Raw genomic sequence first — 18934 nt, forward strand, 5'->3', positions numbered from 1 at the left:
TTTTTCTCATTTGAAAGAGACATATGCATGTATTTGAGAGCATATTGTCACGATTCATGATTTTTTATGAAGTTAAAGAGCTCTGGAATGTTTCAAAACCCTCCAGAAGGCTCTCAGATAACCTTAAGAGTACTAAAAAGTGTAAGAACATTCTAGAAAAATTTACAAAACTCTAACCTCAATATTTTAATATTGCCTCTAGATATTTCCATATAAATATCCAGATATTTATTGTAAATATTTAGGAGAGAATTCTAAAGAATCAATTGTAATCGTAGGATCAATTTAATTTTCACCATCCACTAAGGAGGTGAGAATTTTCTAGATTCAAGGGGAGGTCTATAAATAACTCACCCCTCCTCATTTGTAAATCATCTTAAGTTCTTAAAGTAACACTACTCTCACATTCCTCAAGCTCTCTCAACTATCATTTGCTCTCAAATTTTCCCTTTCCTCAACTTAACCAAGCATCATTTTTTTTCCACAAGTTAGGTTTACTTAACAACTTTCAGTGAAGATTGTCTAAATGCCACACAAGTTCAAAGACTAGATCTGTGACAATATGCTCTCCTCAAATACATGTGGTTCCGCCATTGCATTTTGCATATGTATGCACGAATACATAAATACAATTTCTTTTTTTTATAACACATAAATACAATATCTTGTTAGTACATTAAATAGATATAAAATATATATTTATTTGGCAATACAAATACTGTTTGTATTATTCATTTATGATGTCAGTTCTTCATGTGAAAAGAATAAATCTTAAGATTTGTATTAAATATGTTTGTCAGGCTTTTTAGGTTTTACTAAATTATTAAAAAAATTTGAAGAAGTTTATTTTTCATCATTGAAATTGCATGTACATTGATCCATGTTTGTTTAAGTATATTTTAAGCATACACTTTATATATATATATATATATATATATTATATATATATATATTTTATATTTTTTAAATATTTATAATTATTCATAATTATTATCTTATATTTTTTAGATAATAAGATTAAATTTGGCCCCACCTCTATATCCTTGCTGGTTCCGCCCCCGACGGCTTTAGTGGATGATCCAAGTGTTCTAATCATCCGGTCCTTAAAAACAATGCTTTGACCTCAATCTTCCTTTTTTCAAAAACCACGTGCTTCTTTTTTTATTTGGTTGAGTTTTCTTTTTGTTACTTTCTTTTCTAATCAGACAAGTAACTGCCTACCTACCCTCCGTGAAAAAAACATGACATAATGTGAATTATAAGGAAAAATATCCTTACATTATCCTCATTGGATGATCAAAATTTTTCAAAAAACTTCTAGATTAACCTTCTAGTAGAGGATACAATGTATATTAAGAAATTGACATAATTTTTTAATATTTCATACAAAATTTACCAAGTGAATCATAATTCTTACTAAAAATCTTGCCAGAGATATTTTATGTATTAGCATGGGTATACCATGATTTCAGAAATTTGGATTATAGTGGGTTATGTATTATGTCATTTTTATTATTTTTTAATTTTTTGTTTAATTTAATTTTGTGGGCTCATACCCTTAAATTTTTAAATGTAGCTATGTTTTGGCATATAGTAGTATGTATATGCTCCCATGTGTGCAATATAAATGTCTTAAAAACTAAGAGAGGGCAAACTGTAATATTGTGGGGTCTTCAATATATTAAATTGACAATTGAACTCATCATATAATAATTAAATTGGGTTAAAAAAATAATGCTCCTATTAAACATATATACATTACATTAATCAAATAATTTATAACTATTTCATCAATAATTTACAAGGATAACTTTAACTTTACATATCTAATAATTAAATTGATCATTTTAATTATTGAATATGTGAAGTTATGATTGTAAAAAGTTAAATTTTTCCTAATAAATTATTAATAAAGTAGTTATAAATAATTAATATTAAACTTTATCAATAACACATGATTGTTTAATTGTTGGATATGTGAAATTACAATTATAAAATGTTGAAATTATAATTGTAAATTGTTGATAAAATAATTCTAAATTAATTATTATTTTTGTAGCCTAATTTAAAATAAAACTCAGGTCTCAAGGGACATGGTTGTGGTTTTCAAATTTCATGAAATTTATTTATAAATAAATCTACTCCACGAGATTTTTTTCATTAAAATTTTACTATAAGGATTTAGAAGAAAGTTAACATTAATTAATTTTTTAATCAAGCCAAAGTATACATTTAACCTTTTAATTTCACACAATATTTTATTTTAATCTTTTAATTATATAAAATATCTTTTTAGTTCATTCACCCTTACCTTGTTAGCTTTATCCTAAAAATTTTTTATATTAAACTTTTAAATATTGATAAAATATCAGTAAATGTTAACATATTAAGTTTAATTTTTTTAAAATAATAATGATTGATATAAAAAATAATTATTTAAAATTAACAATATTAAAATTAAAATACTATAAAGCTCCTTGATAAAATTAAAGAATCAAAGTAAAATTTAATATAAAATTAAAAATTAAAAATATATTTTAACCTTTTAACAGGTAACGATCTAATCTTTTAAAAGTTAACAAGTCAAACCGCGTTTGCATTCAAATCACGTGCTAACTAGACCGATCGCGTCCGAACGCTGATGAGTGTGTGTGTGTCCTTGCTTGATCATATTGCTCCAATCGAAATTCTTCGTAGTATAGGAAGTGACGAAGTGTGTGAGAGGTTTTTTTTTTATTATTATTATTATCAAAAAATAGATTCTATTTTAAAAATAAAATCATTAAAAGATAATAATAACACATAATATTTTATTTAAATGTTCACTTAATTCTTGAAAACAATGCAATCTAACTTTTATTATTAAAAAAATTAATCTTAACGGTTAGTTAATTAAAAATAAAAAATAAAAAATAACTTAAAAATTATAAAAAATGACCAAATAATTATAGATAATAGCATAAAAAATTACATAAAATGACTGAAATTTTTTTATTATTTTTTAGATCATTTTCTGATCAAGTAACTCTTAAAATTAATTTTTATTAATGACAGGTGGTATACTGCATTATTTTTAAAATTTAAAAAAATAATTTATATGATAAAAATCTATAATACTACTAGAAAGTCAGGAAATAATTTTTTTATTTATCTTTTATTTAATTGAAGTAGTGAAATTTTAATAGAGGCAGCATCAATAAACTGGACCAGGGTTCATGGAAGAATTTCTCGTGCGTCTAACGTCTTAGTTGTGGGAGAGAAAAAAAAGAAAAAAGTCAAACGCGTTAGTAGGAAGGCGAGTGCTCTGAAAAGTCAGCGAAAGTCTCTGTCTTCACAGTCTCACTCTCTTCTTTTTTCCAGTTCGCCAACGGTGACTACTTTTTCATTAACCAATCCCGTATCAAAATTTTAGTTTCACAATACTCTCTGGTGAACTTATTCTTAACTTCAAATTTTTGCCCCATTCATAAGTAGTTGCCTTACATAAAATCTATAAATCATATCGATTTTGCTGCATTCTTTTCTATTCTCTTCTCTTTCCTTCCATCAACGCCGAAGGCTCTCTAGTCTGAAGTCTCCACCATTGGTGAAGACAGAGAGCTAGCGAAACTCATCAGAAACCCCGTGATCATGAATAAAGGAAGCTTAGGCCCAAATCTCAAACTCACTGTTCCTGCATATAATCAAGTTTCTTTCGCCAAGTTTCTGTAAGTCTGTCTTTGGGTGTAATTGTATCTATTCATGAAAGAATGTGTTCGTATTATGTTTGAATTTGTCCGATTGGAGTGATCGGCACGTAACTGTGTGCATATGATAGGACTGAGAGCGGTACCTTCAAGGATGAGGATCTGCTAGTCAACAAGAATGGTGTTCGAATTATCTCTCAGTGTGAAGTTGAAGCTGTAAGATATTTCTCTCGGCTTTTTTGGCTTTTTGCCCCCTCCTCTTGCATTCTCTCTTTTATTTATCTATTTATTAATCAGATTGCTCAAATGTTTCTTTTGCTGCATTTGTATCTGCCGAGTGCTAAGGGAATCCTGAAATTTGACGTTTCTTTATTTTGAAGGCTCAAAAAGCAAATGGGGAATTATTTATTTGAAAAGGAAAAGACTGTATATATTATTTGGTGTTTCCTTTTTGTTCGACTTAATGAGGTGTTTACGAGAATGCTTTGATTTTTCTTTTCTGGGAGGGAGAGGACGTGGGGGGAATTCTGCATGGTTTCCCTCCCTAACTTTTGCAGTTTTTTGGAACCCAAAAATGTTGAGGAGCATAATGTTTGATATTTGGTAAAATGTGGTTCTTATATTCATTTTGTCCTTGACGTGGTGGAAGAGCCCCATGCTCATGAAGTGAAAGCTTGTGCTCGGTAGAAATCATTCAGTTGAAGAACAACTAAACACTTCTTTCCTTTACATCATTTCCTTTGAAGTAACTAGATCTGTTTTGCTAATTTTTGGACTTCAAAATTTATGGTAATTATGATGTCTACGTTTTTGAAGTCTACGTTCTGTCTTCCATATTATTATTATTATTTTTTTGGCGAGATTTGCGGCAACCAATACTGAATTCAATCATTGAACACTTTTTTGCCAGCATTCTCGTGTGAATTGTCGCTTGTCACAACCTATAGAATATACCGCCACTTCAATTCTCATATTAGTTTTTAATGGTCTAACATGTCTATCTCCGCAAACTGCTATGAAACTTATACTTGATGAAAATCGTTTATCCCACAGATCTTCATGCTGTCTGATGTTTTCTTTCCATTATGGTTTAACATCTTTTCTATTGATATCAGCCACCCCCTATCACGCCGCAAGACAACCAGTTACGTTTAGAAGACATAGACACAATCAAAGTGGTTGGAAAGGGAAGCAGCGGCATAGTGCAATTGGTGCAACACAAATGGACTAGTCAGTTTTTTGCATTAAAGGTATACTTGCTGGCTTCTGCATGTAACCTTGCTTAGAATTTCCATTGTCTGTTCTCTACATTTTGCCAGTTTTTGGTTATTTTGTTCTTTTTGTCTGGTGATCTTCTTCCAAGTATCATAATTGGCTTGCAAAGGTACTCTAATCTCATTCTTCATTACTTTTTCTATTCCCTCGGAAAGTTAAGGACTATGATATGTTCAGTCTGATTCAGTTAGTGTGATGTGTAAAACTTGTTTTCTCCATGCAATTTTAGCGCAATTTAAGAGCACATGCCTTAAGTTTGGAAAATCATGTTTGTCGTAACGGTGTACTTTTCATATAGAAAGTGTTTGTTTAGTTTATTGATAACTTGTTGCAATACATCATCATGCCTTTTATTAGAACATGGTCTTTATTTACTCAAGATCAAACCTTTTGATGCCACCACTGAACATGATTGAGGTGCAAACCCTTTTCCCTGGGGAGTTTCTCCATGTTAAACAACCATTCAATGGAATAAGTTTGGCCTATCATCACAGGACATCTATGACTTAAATGCGCATCCTCCTTTTTCAAGGAAAATGTCCTCATTCATTTCATGGTTATTAATTGGATGCATTTATTAGTTTTTGAAAGCAGAGCAACGAAGGAATAATGAATATCATATTGTTTCTTCTTTCTGTTCCTGACATTTATAACTAAAAATCTCTATTTACCCTTGTAGTTTAATCATCTAGTTTGTTAGCTTGAATGATTCCTTCCATATCACTATGTGGGTAAAATAATTATAAATCATAAACATGAACCCAGAACAGTATATCACAATCCATTCATAAATTAAATTATGGACACATCACCATAAAAGGTGTATGTGCCTCCAGATGTGAGGTTCTACTTCCTTCCCTTTCATTAGGGAATATTCTTAAGTACATTTTTTGCCCCGTCAAATGGTCCAAGAAGCCAGTAGAAATTTACCAAAGCGGGTGTATTAATTGACCTCACCATCTGAATTGCCATTTCACTGAGAGTTCAATGACTAATTGTACAGTCAGCTAGCACATTTTGTGTGTGTTTGTGTGTGTGTGTCTGAGAGTTATATATGTCTATGGATTTATAAAATCCAACACAGTATTCTCATATTGGTCCCTGATTTCAAGAATGTCTTCATGTTTTTGGATTTATTGACAATCTCAATCATATCATTTATATCCATTATTTTTATGATGTCTCCTCCATTTAGGTTATTCAAATGAATATTGAGGAGTCTATGCTCAAGCAGATAGCACAAGAGCTGAAAATTAATCAATCAGCTCAGTGTCCTTATGTTGTTGTCTGTTACCAGTCCTTCTACGAAAATAGTGTTATATCAATCATCTTAGAGTACATGGATGGAGGGTCTCTAGCAGATTTTCTGAAGAAAGTGAAAACAATTCCGGAGGCATACCTTGCTGCCATTTGCAAGCAGGTGAGGAGTAATGAAATTATATTTCGGTTTTACACCTTTAGTTATGTCACTGAATATCAAGGAGACGCTTTTTCTTCTTTGCCTCTTCAATGTAGGTGCTGAAGGGTCTAATATATCTTCACCATGAAAAGCATATTATTCACAGGGACTTAAAGCCTCATAATTTGTTGATAAATCACAGAGGGGAAGTAAAGATCACTGACTTTGGTGTCAGTGCAATCATGGAAAGTACATCTGGTCTTGCCAACACTTTCATTGGAACACAGATCTATATGTCTGTGAGTAAATTATTGATGTTTATGTGTCATTTTCCTCTGATCATCTTGGGGATACTGCTAGTTCCTCGGATATAACTTTGTTCTTTTTTGCTTGTTTGCAGCCTGAGAGAATCAATGGATCCCAGTGTGGCTACAACTACAGAAGTGACATATGGAGTTTGGGACTAATATTGCTTGAGTGTGCTACGGGGAGGTTTCCATTTACGCCACCTGATCAAGGAGACAGATGGGAAAATGTTTTCCAGCTTATTGAAGCTGTTGTTGAAGCTCCTCCTCCCTCTGCTTCACCTGATCAATTTTCTCCAGAGTTCTGTTCATTTATATCAGCATGGTAAATGTCTAGAATCTTGACTGTCCACAAATATGGAACCAGTAGAGAGGTTTTCTTTGGGGACGGGGGCAGGGGGAAGAACAAGGAAACACTTAAAAATCCTAGAAGCCTCTTAGCTGTCTTCTGAAATTAGATGGAATGCTTGATGAACCTTTAATTTTGAAGTAAAATAAGTGTGTATGTGTGTTTGTGGATACAGTCAAATATTTTATTTCACAGCAAACTATCATTGGTCTGTGATAGATGTGTGCTTTATCAATTGAAGATGGTTAATCATCATTTGACTTCAAAAGTTTTTAGAATACTCATCAATGTTTTATTGCCATTGACGAAATTGATGGTTTACAGAACTCAAGTCAGGGTTACATTGATGTTTTTTTTCCCTTATATATATTTGGAGTCAAAATGTGGTAAGGTTTTTTAAGGGATAAATTGATGGAACATGCATCTTTTCAGGACCAAATGGTAGTTTTCTTTTTAGTTTAAGCTGTCTTTCATGATTTACTGGAACTAGTCTCTATTCTTTTTAACATAATAAAACATGATGCCTTACCTTTTCATTGGCTTCTTTTTCATGAATTTTCTTTAACTGCGTGCATCTTCGGTTTCTGACTCTCCCTTTTCAATATCCTATCTGTTTAGTTTGCAGAAAGATCCAAAGAATAGATTGTCAGCTCAAGAACTTATGGTATGCGTAAATTTCATCTATATGAATATAACTTTACTAAAGAACATTTATAGTACTGTTCTTTATTCAATAGCCAATCTGAAATACAATCTAATTTGAAACACAGAGACTTCCATTTATCCGTATGTATGAGGATTTGGATGTAGATCTTTCAGCTTACTTCTCCAATGCTGGATCCCCCCTTGCTACTTTATAAAGCTTACTTGGTATGGTTTACTTTTAACCCTAAACTGCATTCAAACTTGATGCTAAATGCATATTCTTTCTTTCTTTAAGCATCACTTTAAATTGTAGGGTTGAATGCGGGGTCATTTTACAATTCTTATATCATACGGCCCCAACTTCATGTCTTGGGCTTGATCCCTCCCCCTCCCTAAATCATGCATTTCTATGGAAACTATAAAGATCCTGATTAGGAGCTAAAACATTATCTGATTGAATCCTAATTTTCAATTAAAAAAGCTGTTTTCTTGGAAGCTAGCTTTATTAGTTTGCTGGGGAGAAATAAACATTCTTTCTAGAGCCAATATCATCCATTTACTGTTTGGGTTTTGACAATTGGATCCTTTCTATCCATGCATTCGGTGAGATAGTGTGATGTTAAAAAATATGACTATATGTGGAACTCACATCCTTACCTTTGTCCGAATATATGATATGTATTTATTTTTGTGAATGTATATGATTTCAATTGATTAGTAGTGACTGGTTTCATGAAATATATATGATTGCTATCAAGGGGTGATCTAATATGTTCGAAACTTTTCCCGGCTAAATATTTCTGGATAATCCGAGTGCCCTTGGAAAATTGACATTGCTTAACACTGGAAGTCATTGCACTCTATGCTAACTATACTTTCAACATCTTTCTGTGTAGAATCACTGCGCATCTGCAGATTAGAGTCTTGAGAAATCAACTCCTAGGATTGGTTTATGAAAGAATCTCCATCTTATTGTGATTGATGTTCCAGAATTTGTTGAGAGATTCTTGTAGACGCAAGTGCCATGAGTTTTGCAATGATTGGCAATTCACGTAGACCCTCAATGCAGATGATTGAGTATTAGGGCACATTTTGAAGGCAAATTAATGGGATTATATGATTGTGATGAAAGGCATAAATAGTACTTGCGTTATGTACAGATTATATGGGTTACTGTGCAATGTTAGAAGATATGGAAAATTTTGTCAGGCGTATCAATTTACGTTGGAAGGTTTTGAAATTATTACGCTTTTGACATTACTTTTCCAGGTTCCCTTTGAGATTAATACAATGCTTGATAGGTAGAAAAAGATATTATAAAAAAAAGCAGAGAAATACTCCTATTCCATTTTCTTTCTAAATACATTTCCCATTTCTTTTCTAAAAAATGTTTTCCATGTACTAAACATGCTATAAGTGTCCCATCAAGTGACATTTGGGATGTTCTTTCTTTAATTTTGGGGTTGTCTTGGAAACGATCAAGCCTTCTTGATGAAGTGCAAAATGTATGTTTGATCATTTGGGCTGCTAATTGACTTTCATTATTAATGAGTGTTCTTTGAGGAAAGAAATAAATTTATTATTCTGATTTGGGCAGCTTCAAGAGAGATATCTTGTCTAAATATTATCCTTTCCCACTGCAAATATTTGAATACAATACATAGGTGGCTTAGCCCTGGTATAAAAATAAGGGGCTAAATATGCTACCAACTAATGTAGACAATGTTTCCAGAAAAAAAAAATAATAGAATAAACTGATTGTGAATAGATATGGATGTATGTCAAACACACTTGGATAGTTATATGAAAAGAACTCTCAAGAAGTTGAGTGTTTTTTGTTTCCATTATCAGACATACTTAGAGATTCTTATTCTACTTATTAATTGAGTGATGTTACTTTAAGTTCAACCTCCAGTCTTTCAGTTGGACTTGTATCTTTGCTCGGAGAATTTCATAAAGTCAGATGATATAATGCAAATTTTCTTAACAAAGATACAAATCCAAGAGTAAAATAATATTAATCTCTTGGAAGGTGACACTTTCAATAGCAACACCCTTTTTAATCGGTAACATGAGAATCTGTAGGCTCGTTTGGCACAAAATGGGAATAGGAAAGGAAAGGATAATAAGAAAGAGAAAGCTCTTTCCCATAAACATAGGAAGCTTTTTTTTCCCCCAACAAGAAATCCACTTTCTTATCTACTAAATACAACTAAAATGCTTTCTACCATCTCTTCCCTTTCCTCAGATCCCATTTTCATATATACCAAACGCAGCCTCAAAGTAAATCTAACAATGAAAATGCTCAACCTCTTTAAAAAAAAGGAACTCTCCATACCCACCTTTTTTAATGCAGGATCCATTTCTGACATGGTTTTATGTATTCATTATTAGTTTATTCTACCTAATCATCTTTTAACAGATGATAGGTAGGCATGCTATGGCTATGCCCTTGCCTTCAATTTTCTTTGTGCCTTCAAGTCCACCACAATAACAGATATGTTATCTTTGCTTCCCCTTTGAAGGGAAAGTCTGGATAGATACTCTGCAGCAAACTGAGCTGCAGGATCAATTCCATCTTCTCGTTCAGCAGACCCATTGTTGTTGCCATTGCCATACTTTTTGTGCCAAAGAAGGATTCTGTTTCTTGCAGCCTGGCAGGCTTCTTCATTTGTCATGACATCCCATAAACCATCACTGGCTACAATAAGGCACTCATCATTTTTCTCTCTAAGGACAAACTGTACTTCTGGTTCAGGTATTACCCATGGTTTCAAATATCTGTCACCTGGTGGGAGGGAAGGAATGTTAGACTATATCTAAATGATTTGAAATGAAAACCAATATGAATAAGGCACTTGGAATCTTTCAATAAAAATTGGCTATGTAATTGCTAGTCTATCCATTGAAGAGAAATTTCAATTCTCTGTTATGGAGGCCAATCGGCTGTTTTTCTTTCTTTATTTTTTTTTCAAAATATAGGAGCCAATATGCAAGGACTCTAATGTTAAAATATTTAGATTGAAAGACATTAAAAATCATAGTTATTTTTAAAGAATAAAGTTATCGTCAGAATTTTATGGGATTTACTGCAAAATTTTGGAAAAATTACTACCAAATTTTAAAAGAGTTACGATATCAAGTGATTTTATAGTAATTTCCTAGAACTTAAATTTTCTTAAAACTTCTGGTAAAACTTAATAGTAATTCTGGTCCTTACAAATAACTATAATTTTTAAAGTTTTTTAACCTAAATATTTTGCGAGTCTTTTTAACGATTATATTTATCCTAACAAAGGAAAAAAATTCTTAACTTAGTCTGTACTTCTTATAGGCAAAGAGTTACATTACTTACAAAAAAGAGTGCTTCTACATTACTGTACTAAATTTTAAATAAAATTTTCAGGAGACTGTAAATGCAAAAATCACATTGAAATAAGCATATCAAGGTGCTTTCCTGTCCCAAAAACCTTGGGTATTTGGGACAGGAGAATTATATGCACTCTATAAAATGTTGGACAGGAGAATTATATGCACTCTATAAAATGTTCCAAGAAAGAGAAAGCTTCCAAGGTTTTTGGGACAGGAGAATTATATGCACTCTATAAAATGTTCCAAGAAAGAGAAAGCTTCCAATACTAATGTGTTTCATTTTTAGATTTTGCCCTTGAACAAAAGGATGCATTGAACACTTGCAGGCACTAATGTTTCTTCCCCCACCCTAACTTTAGTAGACAAGCATGCAACAAAGTAGCAGATAAACCCTTTAATTCCCTTGATCTTTAATTTAATCCCTTAACCAAAGAAGTATTATACATGCGCCAAATACAATACAGGATACAAACGCAAACACTAAGAAGTGACAAAATTTGAAACGATCATGTATGATTTAAAAACTTTTGTGCTGTCTATGCTCCATAATTCCTTAAGAGAAAATTACATCTAAGAACCTGGGTCCTAAGAAATTTAGGTTAAGAGTTTTCAATTTATTATTATTATTTTTTCAAATCAAAGTTTCTATCAAGTTTTACAAGACTTACTGTTATGTTTCTAAGAAGATATTTGCCAAATTTTATGGAAGTTACAAGTGATTTTCTCAACACTTGATAATAATTCTTATTCTAACATCTGGGTCGTGACATGTAATCCCCCCCCCCCGGGGAATAACAACAATTTTGCATGAATATGCAACCACATGATATCAAATAGAAAGAATAACAAGCATGTAGTTGTAAAGATTCTCATGCGTTAAACTGGATAATCAAAACCCAAGACTTCAAAACGATGCCACAAAAGCATACCTATGGACCTTGACACAGCCAAAACCCCAAGAACTCTGTATCCATTCCATTGTATGACCCTTCCTCCTGCATCTTCTATTCTTGCCCACTCATCCTCCCTGTTTGGCTGCAAACCATATAAAAGGGAAATAAATTAGACATCATCAGCTTTCAGTGCAAGTCCTACAAACAATTCTCCCAATTTCTTAAGAAATTGACACGTTTAGAAAGGCAGAATGTGTATGGAAGGAATTTTTCACCACTCCATTATGTGTTATACAGATTGTATCTCTGTGAAATTCCTAATTAGATCTTTTCCATTCATGTATTCATGCAATTGAAGAGAGAGTGACACGGGGAATTTAGTTGTGCATAGGATACATATCTCATAATTACATTCGATCATTCTTTGAATGCACTACCTTTCCATTCAAGTATTCATGCATTTGAAGAGAGAATGGTATGAGAGAATATGCTTGTGCATGGGATCCATATCTCATAGTTACACTTATGCACTCTCTTCTCTCTATCTTTCTTGGAATGCGTTATCTATATCATTTTTGTGAATATAGAGGATCCAAACTGGACCACGTCTTTCTCAGTGAAATTCACATTGTTAATTTCTTTACTCATTGTAAAAGTAGAAAGCGGTGCTCTACTTTGTGGTCAGTAGACAATGGAATGGCTTCTTTTCCGCGACACAAGACCGCTCTTGAATCCCCACAATTTGCTACCATTATGTGGGTTTGACTCAAAATGGCAACCACAGCAGTAGAGCCAACAGTTTCAGGAGCAAGAGGTTCAAAACTAGACTCAGATCCATGGCTGTTGTCTTCATTACTAGCTGCACCTTTTCCATCAACCTCATCATCAACTCTCTGAAAACACTTGGAGAATGCTTTCCTCCAGTGGTCCTGCCAGTTGTCTCCTGCATTCTTTTCTCCCAAGCTTGTTCCTGCAGCCTCTATCTCCTCAATCAACACCGAATGAAGTCGTTCCCGGCAGTAATTAGCAACCTGTGAATAGAAGAATTCCCTCTCAATACAACTTAAAAAAAAAATTGAGTAAAATTATATTAATATGCAATTAGCATGGACCTAGCCCATGTTTATCCATTACTCAACCTCTAATGATGATCCTAAATCAGGTTTTGTTTAGCCTACTCATGTCCAATACATGGAAATCTATTAGACTTTGACTCAACTGGATTTGGGTCTGATGGAACCCTCTATTCTAATAAGCTTTAAACAAGCATAAACCAGAAACTACAACACAAATGGGGACTGAAAATTACTATTACCCAATAGCGAAGTTGGATTACAGCGAAATAAGGAACTGAAAATTATAGCGTACTGAAACAGAAACAGCACAAAAATACACCACCAAACAACATTCACAAAATATAAGTCACTCACTTACAAACATACACTAAGCAGAAGACAAAATGATGAAGAAAGATGACTTCCTCCACCCCCAACCTGGCATTCGAGAGGCCAAAGCTCTCTTCACCACTCTCAATGTTCCAAATAATCCACACCCTCTCTCTAGGCAAGGATGAAGATTTAAAGACCCAAAAAGTGACTCTAACACAACCCTTACCCCTAGAAGTCTAACACATCACTAGGGACCTAACACATCACTAGACCATCAATTACTTTTCCTTATAACCAGCATCCAGAGGGCAAACATCTGAACTAACAATAATGTTATCTTCTAAGCTCATTGCCTTCATTGATTTCCTCTTATAGGTCTTAGTAAAATCATGAGCTCTATCAGGGTCAAAGTAAATATATTATGGAGATACATGCAGAGAAGAAGATAAGAGTTATTCCATTCTTGTGTCGTTTTCTTTCTTAAATGCAAGGTATATTATTCTAAAGATCTCAATTCCTTAAACCCAGTCAATCTAGGCTTCTATATTCTTTTTTTCAATCTGAAAAGAATACCCTCAGTTAAATGAAATAACTCCCGCAAGCCATACTTTTGGTATTACTAAAGAAAAAGGTGATATTAAGGCATACCTGGCAGCCCCCGTGGCCATCATAGACACCAAAAAAGCGGGCTTCTGAGTATTTTGGGTTTTCAGTCACATGGTTTTCCGTTAGCATCTGTGAAGGGACTTGCAAGAGTTGAGGTTCTACTGCAATAGCATCTTCCATCTCCTCTCTCCTTCCACAGATTGATGAAAAACCCCAAAGGGCTCCACTACTCCATTCCAATCCATTCTTGTAGCTCCTTCTGCATATTTTCTCCCCTGACATCGCAAGAAGTGAATCTGATGGTTTAGAATCACATCCATCTGATCTGCTGCCATCATGAATTTCAATATCCATTTCAACTGAGACCATTTTCAGCACTGGCTTTAGTACTATATCATCTTCAACCTTGATGGTACTAACTGGAGAATCAATCTCAGAACAATTAGTCCTCAAAGTTGAAGATCGTTCCCCAGCAAGAGATTGAGAGCTTGAATCATTTGGACGTTGAAAGTCAACTTTTAACATGAAATCATCTTCCTTGCTTTTCTGACTGTGGGTTTCATTCCCAACCCAATCTCTCTCACATCCAATAGGCACATCTGAAACAAGGGCATCGCCAACATGATTATCCTCTTCTGCAGCTTCAATAGTCTGATGCTGTGAACTTAAACCCCTTTGATTTTCACTATCATCCATTGCAGGATTCAAAATCAAAGCTGCTGTATTGGTCATAAGCTTCAACCCAGCTATCTCCATGTGGGTTGTTGTTACTGATGAATCCTGCGTCAACTTCCCAAGTGTAAATGGCACTGCAACAGCAGAAGATATTTCCTCCATAGTCTTCTTGCTTTGCCTTGTAGCAATAGCTTTTATCCTTTCAATCTCTCTAAGATTCTATATAAGCTGCCAGCCTTTACCTACTTTTTCCCTATCCTTTTTCTTAAGCCTCTTTTATAGAACATATGTTCATTCCGACAAAGAAACAAACACCTAGAAGGCAAAAAAAATATGGGAGGAGCTAATAACCGGAACCCATTTAAAATTTCGCCATTTTATCATCAACGTTCAAAAATTATTATTGACACAGTGAAGCTAGATGCTAGAAATACAAAAGCCCTCTAGATTTCTGTTTTGAATTCCAACCAGCCAAACAGTGCAGAACAAGTGAATCTCCCAAAATATGAAACTTCTACCTCCTCACCAAACCTTTGATTTCTAAAATGGCAAAGGCAAGAGATGACTCGAGCTTAATCATGAAAAAAGAAAAAAACAAAGGTTGAAAAACGCAAATGGGATCATTGAGGAAGAAAATTTGTATAAGAAACCAGCAAAAGAGTAAAAACAAGAAGAAAAGTTCCCTACATGTGAGGCAACCAACATCAACCATTGAAAACTTCCATTAGGTTTCTCCATTTAGTTACTTCCATGTGTCAACTTGAAGTGAGGTCACCACCCTTTTTGATAAGGACCTTTTGAGATTAAAAGATTTTTTTTTTTTCTTTTTTGCTTTTTTTAATGGAGAAGTTGGTCTGATAAATTGTTTATTCTTGATTTTTAGAAGTCTATAAGAGTGAATCTTTACATAAAATTTTATAAGCTCTTATCATGCACGTAAATCTCAAGAATATTTTAATAATAACAAAGAAAAGATCAAACTTTGGCATAACGAAATCATCGAAACAAATAATAATATTATTGTTCTTGTCAACTTCCACCGCCCACAGGCCAGTTAGGCTAATTAAGCCTAAAATATTTTTAATTCAAAGAAATTAATATTTCAAGGTAATCGTTTTGGTAACAGTAAGATCCTGATCCATTGTCTTGAGCTTGAGCTGTATGACTTATTAATAAAATAGACGAGTTAGAAACTGTTATTTATGACCTTTCTTTTTTCAGTTATACAATATAAAATGGTACAATAGCATTTCAAAATAAGTGTAGGGAAAAGATTAAAGGAGAATACTTGATTTAAGTTTATATAAAAATTATAATGATCATTTATAAACTATAAATAATACAATTTACCTCAAATTTTATGATACGTGAAAAATTTATTTTTCCTTTGTTATTAATTTAATTCCTTCAAATAGTCTTAAAAGAATGACAAAAAAAAAAAAGATGCATAAAGATGGAAGACTTGCTACAAATTTTAAAAACTAAATCAATAATTGAAATAATGTTGGGGGAACACAAATTTTATTATTGCAAAAATTGTTAAATGAAATAGAGCCAGGACAGTTGGCGCGAATGACAACCACCTTTTGGGATTGGTGTTAATCAATCACTGTTTTAATCGCCACGTGTCCTCTTAAACAGATCTACCCACCGACCATATCTTGCCTCTCTTACTCAATAACACAATTTGTACCAATCCTGATCGGCTTATTTCCATTCCAATCATGTTCAAATGTGTTTTTCTCAACTTGAAAAAAAAATCAAGATGAAATTTCGTGGGATGAGAGAAAAAAGAATTCAGAACGAAATGAGATTGGAGATCACCCTCAGAACATCCTATTTAACACACACACACACATATATGTATATGTATATTATATGTATTAATTATTATGTTATGATTTATTTGTTGTTTTTTTGTGTTTATATATTATTTAATTGACTTCCTTTTAATACCTATGTACGTATATCTCATCTATCAATCTCATTCACAATTGTGAATACCATTTTTAATTTTTTCATTTCAATTCTCAAGTCTCAACCCAAACTTTTTCTCTAAATCTCAATGTCATCTCAAACATTATTTTTACTTATATATTCATGTTTTTTTTTAATTTAGGCTAAGCAAGTTATATAATTTGATATTTTAATAAATCTTATTATTCAGGTCTTTCTTCTACATCCGTTTTACCAAGATATCCTAATCTCATCCTAATTTCTAACGGAATGAGATGAATTTTGGAATGAAATAGAACACAAGATGAAAGTTTAATCTTAATCATATTTCAAAATGAGTCATTGGACATGAATGTCTCAATCCTATCTTGTAAACACCCCTATCTATTATGAATTTATGATTATGATTATGGTTACATTTTTTTTGGGAGAACCGCCCCTCTTATTTTTTGGTGAAAAATCGTAGTATTGAAAATTGGGTCAATTTAATCATTGATCAATAAATCATTAAACCATTATTTTAATAAATTTAATAAGATATTTTATTTATAATTAATTTGAGCACCTGCTGTTAGTGGTAGAGCTTTCACCCGAAAAGGTCTTAACACGGCTTAATCCAACTTAGCCAAAGCCATTGGCTTTTGAGTACTGAAACTAAGGAGATATAGTTAAATTATTAACTTTATTTAAAAATAAAACAAACTTTTAATTTTACCCCAAAAAAGATTTAAATTTGCATTGGATTCTTTTTCATAGTTAACGAATTTAAGTAGGAACAATAATGAAAAAAATGAAATTAATACCCCATAATGTCTTATTAATGACTAGAAAAATGTTGTATAAGAGGGGCAGGAGGGTGCACTTAACAAGATATTGACACAATATAATAACTTTGAATAATTTTTTCTTTTAAATCATTGCATATCCAAGTTCTTTCAAGGAATAGACTACAATTATAATAATAAATTTTTAGATCCTAAAGATCAAATTACAAATGAAATAACTTCATTTTCATAGTTATTTTTTAAAGAATTGAGTCTAGATTTAAAAAAATTCATTTAACAATATCATTTGCAGGGTATCTCACAACGGTAAAACTGTCCTCATCATGTTGACTTTAAACAAACAACATCCAGAAACAAGTTGAATCATATAACAATTAAAAAATAAAAAAAAATTCTCTTAAAACTTTCAATCATCCATAAATAATCCCTAAATTTCAAAAATCAACAACTATGTTCTTAAACTTTCATAATCTACCAAATGAGTCATAGTTTCCCCAAGAAAAATTAATTCATTTGTTACTTCAAATTAAATCCGCTCATAAACCAAGTAGATTTCTGCAGGAACATAAATGAAATTTACAAAACAACATGATCAAAATAAAAGCATATTCAGTCAGGACGCAGTAAATATTGCAGCCAATTGTATGACAAATCATAGAACACGTTTGACCAGTACTAGAAGCAATATTTTTTTTTTTTTCAAATTTTCCTTACGGCCCATGTTTTATGACTCGTCAAATTAGAGACAATGGATGAAAAAATGAACCAGTGATACATTTCCGCACATCTCAAAGGAGAAATCAAATTAAATAAAGGAAATTACAATTATAAAAGAAATTAACAAGGGGAAAATGTCATGGCTAAATACGTTGGATCATTCAAGACTTAGTAAAAAGCCTCATTGTATTCTATCAACAATCAAATTTTCGGGTGCATTGTTAACAAAAAAATCTCATTCATAACCAAGCCTTTGTACAACAATTAGTCAATTCTATTTTCCAGACAAACTTTTTCATTAAACAATGTTCAAAGAATCAAAGGCTCAACATGAGCATTCCAAAGTATTGTTAGATAATAGCAGTAGTTCATTGGTCTGCAAAAACCTATTGTAATGCTCAGGGAATTCATGCACTTGAAAAGATATTACACTATCAGAAATGCTCGATAGAAAGTATTGAGGTTCAGGTAATTCAGGTAACATGCCAAAGCTACCGAAATGAAAACCAGAAACCTGGTCATTTGTCCATTTCACAAGCCACATCAGCTTGAAAGCAAGTTGTTCCGTAAAATCCCTGGATTTTGGCCAAAAATACAGATCCACATACCTCGTACTGAAATTTCACTGTACAGTCTCACACACACACTCACTCCAACGAGTTGTAAAACCATTCAAAAATTACTTCATTAGTTTGAGCAATGACTTGATTAATATTTCCAAAATCCTAAAACTTACCCAACAATGCAGTTTTTTCAAATATGAACAGGCACAGTATGGAAGATTCTTTTTTGATCACGGTATGGAAGATTAACTTGCAGCCAAATGTAAAGGCAAATGACACCATCAGAAATTTGACCTTGATCATTGTCAATGATGAGGATC

General features: G+C 32.6%; 2 protein-coding genes across 2 annotated transcripts; one reads left to right on the top strand and one right to left on the bottom strand.

Moving 5' to 3' along the window:
- The first annotated feature begins 3087 nt into the window (after positions 1 to 3087).
- LOC129320650 (mitogen-activated protein kinase kinase 2-like) lies at positions 3088 to 8902 on the top strand. The gene is made up of 9 exons (XM_054966190.1): positions 3088 to 3707; positions 3818 to 3902; positions 4802 to 4936; positions 6157 to 6381; positions 6477 to 6659; positions 6761 to 6990; positions 7633 to 7678; positions 7785 to 7884; positions 8556 to 8902. Exons 1-8 carry the CDS (start codon positions 3631 to 3633, stop codon positions 7872 to 7874), a joined length of 1071 nt encoding a protein of 356 aa, XP_054822165.1. The 5' UTR covers positions 3088 to 3630; the 3' UTR covers positions 7875 to 7884; positions 8556 to 8902.
- Positions 8903 to 9270: 368 nt separating this feature from the next.
- Positions 9271 to 15305, bottom strand: LOC129320649 (protein phosphatase 2C 50-like). Its single transcript, XM_054966189.1, has 4 exons — positions 13961 to 15305; positions 12599 to 12955; positions 11961 to 12066; positions 9271 to 10447 (listed from the first exon to the last, which is right to left on the bottom strand). Exons 1-4 carry the CDS (start codon positions 14753 to 14755, stop codon positions 10104 to 10106), a joined length of 1602 nt encoding a protein of 533 aa, XP_054822164.1. The 5' UTR covers positions 14756 to 15305; the 3' UTR covers positions 9271 to 10103.
- Positions 15306 to 18934: the final 3629 nt, after the last annotated feature.

The sequence above is a fragment of the Prosopis cineraria genome, unplaced genomic scaffold, assembly GCF_029017545.1.
Source record: "Prosopis cineraria cultivar Desert tree isolate PC_DT_omini unplaced genomic scaffold, ASM2901754v1 PC9, whole genome shotgun sequence".
NCBI classification, from domain to species: domain Eukaryota; kingdom Viridiplantae; phylum Streptophyta; class Magnoliopsida; order Fabales; family Fabaceae; genus Prosopis; species Prosopis cineraria.